Consider the following 14,724-nt stretch of genomic DNA (forward strand, 5'->3'; position numbering starts at 1 on the left):
TCGATTCTGTTACTTAATCAACGCAACAGGCTTCCCTCCCGAGTTGTTCAACTCGGCCAAGGATGTGCCTCAAAGTCTCGCAACAGGCTTCCCTCCCGAGTTGTTCAACTCGGCCAAGGATGTGCCTCAAAGTCTCGCAACAGGCTTCCCTCCCGAGTTGTTCAACTCGGCCAAGGATGTGCCTCAAAGTCTCGCAACAGGCTTCCCTCCCGAGTTGTTCAACTCGGCCAAGGATGTGCCTCAAAGTCTCGCAACAGGCTTCCCTCCCGAGTTGTTCAACTCGGCCAAGGATGTGCCTCAAAGTCTCGCAACAGGCTTCCCTCCCGAGTTGTTCAACTCGGCCAAGGATGTGCCTCAAAGTCTCGCAACAGGCTTCCCTCCCGAGTTGTTCAACTCGGCCAAGGATGTGCCTTAACAAATATGCTTCCATCACAGATATACAAGCCGAAGCAATTCATTCGGTTTTATTAATAAAAGTTCTACAAGCCGAGGCTTGTTCGTTCGGTTTTACATAAAACAGAAGTACAAGCCGAGCCAATTCGTTCGGTTTTATTCATAAATGTTCTAGAAACCGAGGCTTGTTCGTTCGGTTTTACATAAAACAGAAGTACAAGCCGAGCCAATTCGTTCGGTTTTATTCACAAATGTTCTAGAAACCGAGGCTTGTTCGTTCGGTTTTACATAAAACAGAAGTACAAGCCGAGCCAATTCGTTCGGTTTTATTCACAAATGTTCTAGAAACCGAGGCTTGTTCGTTCGGTTTTACATAAAACAGAAGTACAAGCCGAGGCAATTCGTTCGGTTTTATTCACAAATGTTCTAGAAACCGAGGCTTGTTCGTTCGGTTTTACATAAAACAGAAGTACAAGCCGAGGCAATTCATTCGGTTTTATTCACAAATGTTCTAGAAACCGAGGCTTGTTCGTTCGGTTTTTCATAAAACAGAAGTACAAGCCGAGGCAACCCATTCGGTGTTATTCAAGATCTACAAACCGGTACGTGTTCTTTCGGTCTTACATAAAACGTGCAAGCACTAGCCGAAGGAAGTTGATTCGGTTTTACCCAAAAGAAAGCTACCAACCGAAGCAGGTCCTTTCGGATTTGTCAAAGTTGATTCGGTTTTACCCAAAAGAAAGCTACCAACCGAAGCAGGTCCTTTCGGATTTGTCAAAGTTGATTTAGTTTTACCCAAAAGACAGCTACCAATTCGGGTTTATTTCCTATCTTTGGTTTTATTTAACTGAAAGATGAAACTGGCTTGTTCAGCTTTTATTCAGGTGTTCAAATGGTTACCCATTCGGTCCTAGATATATACATACAAGTGGTTAATCCATTCGGCTCTTTATCAGGACTCAAGAATGATGATTTTTATTTAACTAATCATTAATGGACAGCAAGTCAAAACAGATTGCTTAAGAAAAACGATTTCATTCAGATAAGAAAGCTCTATCGGCCTCCAAACTACAACAAAAAGGGCATTTTGATTACAAGTATAATTAACTACTCTTCCGGCGTCCGGACGGATTCATCTCCCATAACGGTATCGGGGTTTCCCTCAGTATCGTTGGTAGGATCATGGTGTCCCTCATCCAGTGTGTTTTCCTCGGAGGTCTCCACATCATCTTCAGCTTGGGGGGCAGGATCATCATCCAGTTCAGCTCCTTCAGGCAGATCGGCATAAGATATCAAGGACCCTTGATAGAAATCCTTAGTCATATCAAATTCAAAGCCCTCTTCAAATTGACCGAAATGCTTAGCCTGACGAATGGCCTGCTTGAACCCAGCCTCATGTTGAGCAACGATCTTTTCTTGAGCTTGCTTTTTGAGGGTGTCATAGGCAGTCTCAGCCTCCTCCAGTCGGCGACGCCCTTCATTGGTTATTTTTTGAAGTTCCAGACGAAGGGTATCATTATCACGCCGAACAGCATCCAACTCGGCAGCGAGATCCCTATTCTTGGCAGTCACCTCTTCATTGACTGAAATTGCATCGGCTGCAGTCTTTTCAGCCTCCTCTAAATTTTGTTTCAAAGACTGAACCTCGCCAAGAGGTTCCATAGCAAGGTGATGGGCCAGAGCCAAAGAGCGTGCTTGAACCTCGCAAAAAAGTCTCCACTTTGTTTTCCCATCCAAGGATGATAAAAATTCTTGCCCGAATGGAGAGACAAGATCAGACCGAATCACTGACTCGGAGGGAGTATCCTCGCTTAGAAACGCACGAGACATCAGTGGAGGAGGCACCACAATGACGGTTCGGTTTGGAGAGGACTCAGGCAATGACTTCGCCTTTTTGGACACTTCTGGTTGATCGTCAGAACCTTTTCTCTTTACGCGCTCTCGGTTGGTCTCTTTTTCCTTTTTCTTCTTCTTGCGTTCGGGATGAGGAGGCAACCGGTCGTCCGTATTGGGTCGGGGAGAGGAAGCAACAGTTGAAGTACCTATTTCCCCGGATCGCCGAGCTTGCTTCACCCTTGCGGCAAGCAAGCTACGAATGTCTAAGTCAGCAGCACCACTTTTGACCATGATTCCTGCACGATGAGTTAAGTAAACATCAATAGGATTTAAATTGTTAGAAAAAAATAGGACGAATAGCATACCTATCAGGTCGGTCCACCAACGGGGCGATACAATTAAATTGATTAATGACCTAGTCGGCAATCGCCGAGGAAGGCGCATTAACAATTTCAAATCTGTTCGTTCTTCAGCTGTCAGCATCTTCTTCGGTACCACGTCATAGGGCCGAGGGGTACGAGTCCAGTATAACGGAAATAAACTTTGCCCATTACCATCAAAAAAGAAACGTTGCCCATTCGGCCGTATGGTCACTCGGAAAAATCCAGTTTTGAAATTCTTATACGATGAAGTGAAACTATTTAATAAAAGCCGATCCCCTATTCGGCTTAGGGAATGCCACTTTGCTAAAATCGTTGGCCGAGACGAGTAGAAATACAGAAAGAGAAGAGGGGAAGGCTTAATATGAAGACATTTACATAAGTGCTTGAAGCCCTGCAGTTGTGCCCAGCTGTTCGGGTGCAATTGAGTAGGAGCTACATTTAACACTCGTAGCACTCCCATCGTGAACTCGTCAAACGGCAACGTAACCTTGAGATCTCGGAGGAGACAATCATACATATAGAATGATGGCATTTTGCCATCACTTTGATCAAGACAAACTAAATCAGGATTAACAAAAGCATTGTTTCGGCATGACCGAATCCCAATCGGGTAGGGATTCTCTTTAGTATCAAAATTTAAACAGTTGGTGTAATCAAGGAGATTTGTGATCATTTTGGTGTCTTGATAGCGCGAATAATATGAAGTCACTTCCCCGTTTACCCATTCATATCCAGGCACATCAGACGGACCATATCGTTGACGGTTAGACGCTCGTGTTCTTTTCTCTTGAACCTCTTCACCGCCACTAGTAGAAGCTTCGTCGGTTGCGGCACTGCTTTCACCTGACCTTTCGGCATGCATGGGAGATTGAGATAACCTAGGACTTGATATACTGGACGAGAACCCCTCGGAAGACGAGGACCGAGAGCTGCTAGCCGAAGAACTAGAAGAAGTATCAACCATGGTTACAAGAACTTACCAATTTTTCTAAACGAAGGATAACCGGGTCGGCTTCTGAGGTCTCGGAATAACTCAACACGGATTATGATAAAGTGTATGAATGGCCCTACCGTTTAACCTATTTATAGGAATGAAAAAAGGCGCGAAAATTTAAAGTATCGAAAAGTTGTAACCGTTAGATCTTCCATATCTAACGGTTATTTAATACATGACCCTTCACCTTACCCTAACCGCCATCTTCAGTTTACCCTTAAAGAAAGTCACGTCTCTCTTCAAGGCTGGGGGGCAGTGTACGGGTAAGGGCGTTCGGCCACCACCCGGTCGGCTGCCAAAAGGCAAAACCAAGTGACCGAGTGGCGTTCGGCCACCTGGATCGGCCCATCATCTCTCATGGCCCTTAATCCATGATTAGGAGTTAATTAGTTGATTAAGGTGTATTACCTAATACGGTAAATACGTTGCAGGGCCCATGGGGTCCAAAGCCCATAAATGTCAATATAAATAGCTCAAGTCAAAAGGTAACGTCACTGTTCATTAATTACCCTCGATATTGGTGCTTGTCCTGACTTGAGCGTTGGAGTGCCTTTTGCAGGTACCAACCCTTCACTCGCATTGGATTGGACCACTCGTTCGGCCTTCAGAGTACGAGAAGATTTGGTGTATCCTCCAGACAGGTACAATTTTATTTCTATAATTCTTATTCGATAGGTATTGGTCTTATTTTTCATATAAAAATAATTTATCAAAAAAAAAATATTTATTTAATTTCACGCAAGTGGCTAAAATGTGAATAAATAAAATCATAAGAATTAAAGTTGAAAATAATAAATTAATTAAATCCTAACAATGGAAATATATTATAAGGGTTGGAATTTTTACTAGTTGCTTAATTTTCACTATTTAAAAAATAATTTATAATTAACATGAATGAATTAATTAATATTATGAAATTAATAGATATTAACTAAGAAAAATTTTACATGCATTGTAAGGTTATTTCATATTTTAAATAAAAAATTATAAATAAAAAAATAAATTAAAGATAATATAATAATGAAAAATTATTATATTAAATAAAATAAATCAAAGAGATATGTTTTTTTTAAAAAAAAAGTATATGTAACCAAACAAAAAACAAAGAGATGTAATAAAATTGTATACATAAATATTTAAATTTAATTTATCATATTTATTAATATTTCGTGTCAAAATTAAAATTTTAAAATCCAAATTAAATTAGAATGAGATAAAATTATTATAATCTTAAAATTTAATCTATAAGAGAAAATGAACTATATATTTACAGTTTCATCCAATCATAAACTATCATGTATAATAAATTTATTAATTTTTATAATAATAAATTTAAAAATTATATTAATAATGATTTCGAATTAGTTGATAGTGTATAATGCATAGATAATAAGTTAAATTTATAAAGATATATTTGATTTAATAAAATTTAAATTTAATTAAAATATATTAATTAACGGAATTAAATTATAAATAAAAAAACATTCAGGTTAAAAAATTATGCAACTCAATTAAAAATAACTAATTCTAAAAAAAAATTTCTTTTGTTAGGTTTAGTGATTTAAAAAATTTTTAAAAAAATGTTACATACAATAAATATACAACAATTTGTACAAGTAAAAGGGGAAAATAGATAAATTTAAAATATAATAAATGATAAACACAATAAATTATATTATATGAACCGTTATGCATATGGTAAATCTCAATTTTTAGCATAATAATAAATATTATAAATTTTTTAATTAATATTATTTATTAACTAATTTAAAAAATCAGTTTTCTTATATTTGCCATATTGACCATAGCCTCCTAGCGTGAAACTATTTATCGATTGATTAGAAAAATCAATATAAAAGTTCAAGAAATGATTCTACCAAAAATAAATAAAAATAAAGTGCAACAGATGAGAGGGATAAGATTGAAATAGACCCTTGACCAGCAAGTTGGTTGATTAATAAAATTAAATAAAAGATCATTCAATCAATCAATCGGTGGTCAACTCTGCGTATATAATTATTTTTATATAATTAAAACTCTAAAGTCCAGATCTTGCATTGCTTGTTTCAATGAATTCAGTGCTTCATATGTTTGACGGAATCAACCTCCTCCTACAAATATCGCCCTTCTTAATTCTGCTTTCACACTTGGAATTTCCGAATATGATTTACAAGTTTCTAAATTCGGATCGATTCCAAAGCCAAATGCTGACCTTTATTTATAATTCTATTAAAATTAAAGTATTTGTTTTTCCTTTTTAAGTATTGCAAAAAGATTAATTAAAGAATTAATAACAAAATATGTTATTTTGTAATTATATTAATGATATATGAAAAATATGGTAAAACTATTTTGATGATAGTTTTAATATATATTTTTACTTTTAATGATTTAATTAGTATTTTTAAGATAATACTGGTTCATAATTTTTAATTATTTTTTAACATATGTAGAATTAAGGGTAAGCATTAAGATGACAAACATGTTACGACCTCTAGGTTAAGCCAAGTATTGTAGCTTGTCGAGTCAAATAGTAGGACAAGACAGATTAATCCATTGATCCACTTACTTTTTTATGTATAATGGGATTGAACTATTGCTAAAAGAATTCCAACAGTCTTTGAACTTGGTTATTTAGTGGATATAAGTACAGTTAGTAAGCTAAAATCCAAATTCAGCATTTGTTTTGGAGATATATTATTGTTGTAAGACTAATCAACTATATCAGTGTTTAACAAGTGTAGTACCAATTAAAAAACAGGCCCACTCCTCTCCTTCCTTCAGGGGTAGTTGTGTCAAACTGATCAATGAAAAAGGGAATAGTGTATGGTTCAATTTCACTTGTGCCCACCACTAACGAACACAAGCCAAAAATTAAGATGCCATGTTGAGTACTAGTTGAAGGAACACATCATGGGGGGAAGTGCAAGTTGGAGGATGAAGTTTAACTCCTTTTCTAATTTCACATGTTTTAGTTTTTTTTAATGTGGGTTGGTCTGTCGACCTGCCAACTTGCCTTTAGGCAAGATGGGTCAAGGTGTTCAACCCATTTTCATTTGACGAGTTAACCCGACTCAACTCAACCTATTTTTGGCGGGTTGGACCTAAACGGGTTGGATTGACCCGTTTTGCCACTTCTAGTAAGCACATGTAAAACATAAATTGTAATGATCCGACAAATTCTTACACTTTATAACTCAACAACTAAAGCAGTAGAAAAATATAAAACTAATTAAGATTATTATGTAGATAATTTTTAGATATACATGTATCAATATATATATATATATATATATATATATATATATATTGTGTGAGTGTAGGAAACAAATCATAATTGTTCCCCAATGGAACTGTAACATAGATCATATACATATATACATAACTACAATAAAATCCAAATGGAAAACATAAAATCTTACTTGTCGGTTAAGCAACAACTATAGAAAATAGTTACACTGAGGTAACTCAAGCAACATTGTTATCCTCCAACATGGCTCCAAAAAGTTTCTCATCCTCTTGCCTAATCTTGTTTGCTTTCATAAGGTTATAACAAGTATGATCATCGCAATTCAGTCATCATGCAAGGGTGAACTAACATAAAACCATAACAAGAATAAGAGTAAAGTATAAGTATACTACCAATTTACAACTTTAACATACCAATACAACATCACTTCAACTTACAACACAAATACAACAAATTAACATATCAACTTAATTTGTGAAAGCTACAACTATTCAACACAACAAATGATCAACAATATAGTTCACAACACCACAACTTAAGCAACATTTCCACATATCAACACATATAAATTTCACAATCTATCAACACAACAGCACAATGTGTCATCATACATCTCAACTAAGAGATCTCTTACTACATAGATGATCAGTCTAAGTGATTTAACCCTACCAAATCAACTTCACAACACGACATTTTTGGGCTTGCTAGATCACCAACAAATTTGCATAAAAATCCAGAACACAACATGGCTTCTCAGATTTCACAACTTAAACCAAGAAAGTTCAGTATTCTTGTCAAAATTAGGATAGCTTAAGTGTGAATCTACCAGCGTGAATGAGGCAAAGAGTCCATGTGTCAATCATGCTTGATGTGGTCAAACTCATGTCCAACTTTGTTCAGGCATAGAGTCTCTACTTGAGTCATGCTTGGCATCACAACACTAGCACCCAACGTCGTCTAAATAGAGAGTTTCTATCTTGATCATGCCCAATGCTACTCAATTAGGGTTCAACATCACCAAGTCAAAATGCTCTAAGGGCATCCACGCTTAATGTCTTTTAACCCATGTTTGACGTGATCAAGTCATAGAGTTTTCTTCTAACTCATACCTAACACTACCAATATTGTGGCTAACATTAGTAAGGTAGAGAGCCTATGATCTGCATCATGCATCGATGCCATGAAATTGCGTTTGACACAATGATGAATTCTACACTTAATAGATTTATGTTTTTGCTCAATCCACTTAAAACTCATAAGATTTTCAACATGCAACTTAGGAAAAATAGGTATGTACACTTTGAACAAGCCAATTTCAACATCAAAATACAAATAAAACCATTAATCTCTCATATCATCAATCTTTACCAAACATATATCAAGAACAACCCAAAACTCACAAGAAATATTCTTCCTTAAATTCAATTGAAACATCATTCAACAAATTAATTCAAGTATACAACAACAACAACAACAGTTAGAAACAATAATTAATAAGCTCCCATTAACTTCAAATCAACAATAAAATAGGAAGAAAGAGAAGAGCAAGACTTTGAATCCACACTCCACTGTGGAACTACTCTGAATCTCTCCAATTCTCAACTTCGAAAGCTTTGAATCCACACTCAACTACTCAACTACACTCAGTGAAGGCTCTAGGATTCTCCGAGGACTCAAGAGTAGAAGGGAAATAGTTCTAGTTCCATTACTTCTTTCTCTAGCTTCTCTCAATCTTTATTAAGAAAAACAATTTATGAAGTCCACTTCTTAAGAAAGACTTTACATACCTTCTCCCAAATAGACCAACTTGACCTCTACTTAGAACAATTATTAATAGCTAAACTCATAAGAATTTCTTAATTCTTAGAGTTTGACAACAAATAAACAACTAATCACAACAACATTTAAATTAATAAAAATCAATTAATAACAATTTCACAATGTTACATAAATAACCTTCAAATTATATTATAATAATAATAGTAGTAATAATATAAAGCATTCACATTTATTATGGTGAAAGTATTGTTTTTATATGAGAATAACATATAACACAATACATAGGAATTATCCAAAATAAAAATTAGTACATTTTTTTTAAATAAAATTACACAAAATTATTGAAAGTTCATGAGTTGATTAATATATATATATATATATATATATATATATATATATATTAAATTTTCACATGAAAAAAAATACGGTCAATATTCATTAATACTATATGTCATAGTTTGTAAAATTACATTTTTAATAATTTCTTATAGAACGTACATTCAATTAATCCAACAGTTGAAATATGTGATGTTATTAATGATTATGTATATCATATTTTACATAAATCAAAATTTTTAAATATAATATATATCATATTATTATATTAAATGAAGTAATATAATAACCTATAAAATAATTTTAGAATTGTATAAAAGTGTGTATTTGATATAATTAATAAGAATATTAAGTATAATGATTGAATCAATTAAATTTATATTATAAAAAAATTATCAAATAATTTTTATTTTAAAATATTTTTTAAAGAGTTTTTTAAAGGTATATTTTATCTTTTCTTTATAGAAAAAGAACCTAAAAATTAAAGGTTAAACATTTTTTCTAAAAGTGTTAATTTTCATAAAATGCAATTTAAATGTTAGGATAATAATGGTTCAAATTTGCTTAATTAATTATTTTCTAAGATTTAAATTATAGTATACAAATTTGATTTTGTTTATTTTCCATCTTTCATTTTTAATCCTTCTCCTTTCCTCTTTTTTAATCTATTAAGGAAGTATAACTCTTGAATTTGAATTTGATTTATTGTGCTGTATTTTTGTTAATTTTTCATCTTTCAATTTTAACACTTTTTCTTTTCTATTTTTAGAGTTAAAGTAATATTTCTAACTATGACTTTACGTTAATGTCAGAAAACAAATTTTAGTTTTTAGTTAAAAATTACTAGTGTTGAATCAGTTAAATTAACAATTGTTAGTTCCCCACTTCTCTTGAAAAAATGTTCTTAGACAACATAAATAAACAAAGAAATAATATTAATTATGTTATATTTTGAAATGTGATATTTTAGCTTATAATTGTTTATTATATTTTGAAATTCTAACTAGCTTATTTTATACAAGTTTTGCAAAAAATTGTCTATCCAATAATTTCTTCAGTGATTCGATAGTGTGAAAATTGTTATATTTTGAAATGGTTTGAGTTGAATTTATATGATTTCAAAATATTTTTTATGTTAATTTGTGCGCGTAGAAATTTAAAAGTAGGAAAAATGTATATATGAAAAGATAGAAAAAATAAAATAAAATCAATTTCAATTAAATCTACACTTGTGTGTTAAATTTCAGATTTTTTTTTCTTGAATATTATGAAGCCGCGTCATATTTTATCTTCGTGTGAATCCATGTGTTTTCTTTTTGAATCTTATGAAACCATATCATATTTACTCTTCTTATGAATACATGTGCGTTTTCCTTTTTTATTATGTCATGTGGCATGTATTTTCACATTAAATCACATCAAGACGATATTAATTTACTTTTTAATTATTATTCAACTAAAAGAGATGTTTACTTTCCACGATTTCTTAAATAAATTTATTCAATAAACTAAAAGAGATATTTGTTACACATTATGGAAGTGATTTTTATTAATTAGAATATTTTTTAAATCATATATATTATTATTATTAGAATGGTTAAAATGGTCTGATTTGATGAATAATTCATTCATCATATCAAATTTATTGATTTTTTATTTAGAAAAGAAAAGATCAATTTGACACATCCAATTGAAATATGTTAATTTAATAAACATTAGGTCTATTTTTTAAAAAAATATATATGTAAAATTATTATATATAAAAAATAAAGTAACCCATGAGTTAAGTAAGGCAAAAAAAAAGTTTTAATAAAAATCTAATCAATTTGAGTTAACTTATTTCTCTTACTTAATAGATCGGATTAGTTCATTTGACAACTCTATTTATAATATATGACTCTATTATTCATAGATAAATAAATATTGAAGCAAAATGACTCTATTAGATACATATATGAAAGATGTATCCAATAAAAACATGTTTTTAAATTAAAGTTAAAATAATTAATGAATAAAATTAAAATTTAATTATAAATACTATTTTATAAAATTATTACTATTGTCACTTTTATATCTATCATAATTACTATCACTCATTGTTATAAGCTATCGTCACTATTGTTGTAGACATCATTTTTGTTGTGTTTATTATTACTATTATTATCATTAAATAATGTATAATATTTTTAGCATTATTTTAAATTATTGAACATTTTAAAGAAGGTAATATTTATTTTTGTAAAAATTTAATATTAAAATTTAATTTATGTATATTTTTTAAAAAAGCATTTATAATTAAAATTAAATTATTCAATTCAAATTAAATATTTAAAAATAAAAAACTTTAAATTGATTTCTGAAAATAAAACATTTAATGAATAAAGTCATAAAATTAAATTAAAAAATAAAGAAATTTCTAAAATAAAAAAGAAAATCGTCTAAACAGGATCCACATTCCACAGTGGCGTACGAAAGAATTTAGATTTTCTTTTTTTACATGAATGCAGTGTGATTCGTGACTTAAAATTGGAAAAGGTAAGTTTGTTTGCCCAAAAAAGAAGCTGAGACCAAAAAGCACGTCATGGCATAGGCAAGCAAAATCTGTGAAGCCCCCATAAAGTGGACTGCGTGATTACTGATTAGCATTTAGCAAAGCAAAAGAAAGCCGGCCAAGTGCCAACACTCTCTCATCTCAAGGCTCTTCCCAAACAACCCCCAACAACACCAAAAAAATAAATAAAATAAAATAAAATAAAATAAAATAAAATTCTGACATATCCGAGAATAATGCTCACCAGCATATCTTTCTTTTCCATTCTCACTCCAACAATTCTCTAACCCTTCACCCTCACTTCTCTGCTTCACAAAACAAAAAAATTAAAATTAAAAAACCCTAAAACCGTTTCGGTGGAGGAAAATATGGCCACCACCACCAGCCTTGGCGGCGCCGCCGCCGGTGGAGACGACCGCGTCCTCGCCACGGCTCAGCAGATCGTCAAGAGTCTGAGAGCCGCCAAAGAGGATCGCGAAGACATGCTTCTCATCTTCTCCACCTTCGACAACCGCCTCTCCGGCATCTCCGACCTCATCAACGGCGACGATTCCAAATCCTCCGACGAGGAAGACCTCGGAAACTTCGAAGCCGCCGAGAAAGTCATCCTCGCCGACGCCTCCCTCTCCGGCGAGCCTTCCCGCCAATCCACGTCGCTCTTCAACCCTCCCAACAACCCCGCCGAGTACTTATCCGCCGTCGACGAGATCATCCACTGGATGGAGCACCTCTCCGTCGCGCCTCCCTCCTCCTCCGCCGCTCGTACCGGCCAGATCATCGTCGACCGCGCCGAGAACGCGATTCAGCTCGCCATGTTGCGCCTCGAGGACGAGCTCCGCCACGTCCTCATTTGCAACACCATCCCTCTCGACGCCGTCAGCCGCTACGGCTCCATAAGGAGGGTTTCGCTCTCCTTCGGCTCGCACGACGGCGCCATCGACGATACCCTAGAGAGCTTCGCTGACGTCAGCGATCGCGGCTCGAGCCGCTTCCACGAGCGCGGCGTCAGCCTCGGCGACGATTTGTTCGTCGATTTGGTGCGTCCCGAAGCGGTGCAAGACCTAAGAGAAATCATCGATCGCATGTTTAGGTCTGGTTACGAGAGAGAGTGTCTTCAGGTTTATAGTAGTGTCCGTCGTGACGCTTTGGATGAGTGTTTGGTTATTCTCGGTGTTGAGAGGTTGAGTATTGAGGAGGTTCAGAAGGTTGAGTGGAGGAGTTTGGATGAGAAGATGAAGAATTGGGTTCAGGCTGTTAAGGTTGTTGTAGGGGTTTTGCTGAGTGGGGAGAAGAGGCTGTGTGATAGTTTGTTTGGTGATGTGGATGATTTGAAGGAGATTTGTTTCAATGAGACTGCTAAGGGGTGTGTGATGCAGTTGCTGAACTTCGGGGAGGCTATTGCTATTTGTAAGCGCTCCCCCGAGAAGTTGTTTAGGATATTGGATATGTATGAGGCTTTGAGGGATGCTATGCCTGATTTGCAGGCCATGGTGAGTGACGAGTTTGTGATTGTTGAGGCCAATGGAGTGTTGAGGGGTCTTGGTGAGGCTGCCAAAGGGACTTTTGCTGAGTTTGAGAATTGCATTAGGAATGAGACCTCCAAGAAGCCGGTCATAACCGGGGATGTTCATCCCTTGCCTCGTTATGTCATGAATTACCTCAAGTTGCTTGTTGATTATGGTGACCCTATGGATTCGCTTTTGGAGCTCAGTGAGGAGGATCTCTATCGATTTAAAAATGATCTCAGAGGCGATAGTTCCCGGTTGGAGGCTATGTCCCCCTTGGGGCAGCGGATTCTGTTGCTCATGTCTGAGCTTGAGTATAATCTTGAGGAGAAGTCGAGGCTTTATGAAGACGCTGCAATGCAGCAGGTGTTTTTGATGAACAATTTGTATTACCTTGTGCGGAAAGTGAAGGACTCGGATCTTGGGAAGGTCTTGGGGGATGACTGGATTAGGAAGCGGCGTGGTCAGATACGCCAGTATGCTACAGGGTATCTGAGGGCCTCTTGGAGCAAGGCCTTATCTTGTTTGAAGGATGAAGGGATTGGAGGGAGCTCTAATAATGCTTCAAAGATGGCTTTGAAGGAGAGGTTCAAGAGTTTCAATGCTTGTTTTGAAGAAATTTATAGGGTGCAGACAGCTTGGAAGGTACCCGATGATCAGCTTCGGGAGGAGATGCGGATATCCATTTCAGAGAAGGTGATTCCTGCATACCGCTCGTTTGTGGGGAGGTTTAGGAGTCAGTTAGAGGGGAGGCATGCGGGCAAATACATTAAGTATACACCAGAGGATCTAGAGACCTATCTATTAGATTTATTTGAAGGATCCCCTGCTGTATTGCATCACATAAGGAGGAAAAGTACATAGTTTATTATAAGATGCTTTTAGCAGGTGAACTCATTTTATGAGGATTACTGGAAAATGGTTTCCTGTGTCATGTGTAGCTCTTGGGTAGGTGTTTATTTTACAGGTGTTAATGTTAGAATGGGATTTTGTGAAATTCAACTCTTCTCCCTAGCCCCTTCCCGAACAACCAAAAAAAGATTTATTTTATCTCCTGCGAATACTGTAATATCTTTTGTATATAGTGTCTCATACAGGTTGTCTATGTTGTTTATACTTGTTGAAACAATACACTCATTAGCTACCATAAGTTCAGATCCTCTGTATTTACATATCTGTAGTTTGCATAATTGTCAGAGTTCTATATAATTAAAGGACATTGATTTTCTCACCCGGTAGAAATTTATTATTTATGCATTATGTTTGGCTGATGATAATCGAAGTGAGGAAATATTAGAAAGGTGTAGCGGAGACTGCATGTACTCATGATTAAAATTTGCTCATGAAAAACTTGAATGTTTATCAGAATGTTGTAACTAATCCAAGAACATTGATTTCGGAAGTCATGCATTATTGATTAGTTCAATAGTATTTCTTTGTTTAACGTTTTTTATCCCACCATCTTTCAACACCTAACAACACTTTCAGAGCTGCTTTTGTGAACCTTTCTGTGCAATAGTTTGGGTTGCCTTCATTAAAATCTTTAAGTAGTTACTTGGGTCACGTGGATATGCTACTTTACCTTTGCCTCAATGTTTACCTAGGCAACATTTAAACTCATCAGGGGCTATACGTTGTTTACCTTTTTTATACTGAATTGAACTCCCTCATAAGTCATAATTATTGTCAGTCTTATC

At 34.9% G+C, this 14,724-nt stretch overlaps 1 protein-coding gene across 1 annotated transcript; it reads left to right on the top strand.

Annotated features, from left to right (window-relative positions):
* The first annotated feature begins 11,632 nt into the window (after nt 1-11,632).
* On the top strand, nt 11,633-14,258 carry EXO70F1 (exocyst subunit exo70 family protein F1). The gene has a single exon (XM_083075432.1). It carries the CDS (start codon nt 11,891-11,893, stop codon nt 13,889-13,891), a length of 2,001 nt encoding a protein of 666 aa, XP_082931558.1. The 5' UTR covers nt 11,633-11,890; the 3' UTR covers nt 13,892-14,258.
* Nucleotides 14,259-14,724: the final 466 nt, after the last annotated feature.

Source organism: Cajanus cajan, chromosome 5 (assembly GCF_000230855.2).
Source record: "Cajanus cajan strain Asha chromosome 5, NIPB_CcT2T_4, whole genome shotgun sequence".
Lineage (NCBI taxonomy): Eukaryota > Viridiplantae > Streptophyta > Magnoliopsida > Fabales > Fabaceae > Cajanus > Cajanus cajan.

Bases quoted from the DNA above. Each gene is read 5' to 3' on its own strand.
- EXO70F1 (XM_083075432.1), top strand. From the start codon at position 11,891: ATGGCCACCACCACCAGCCTTGGCGGCGCCGCCGCCGGTGGAGACGAC.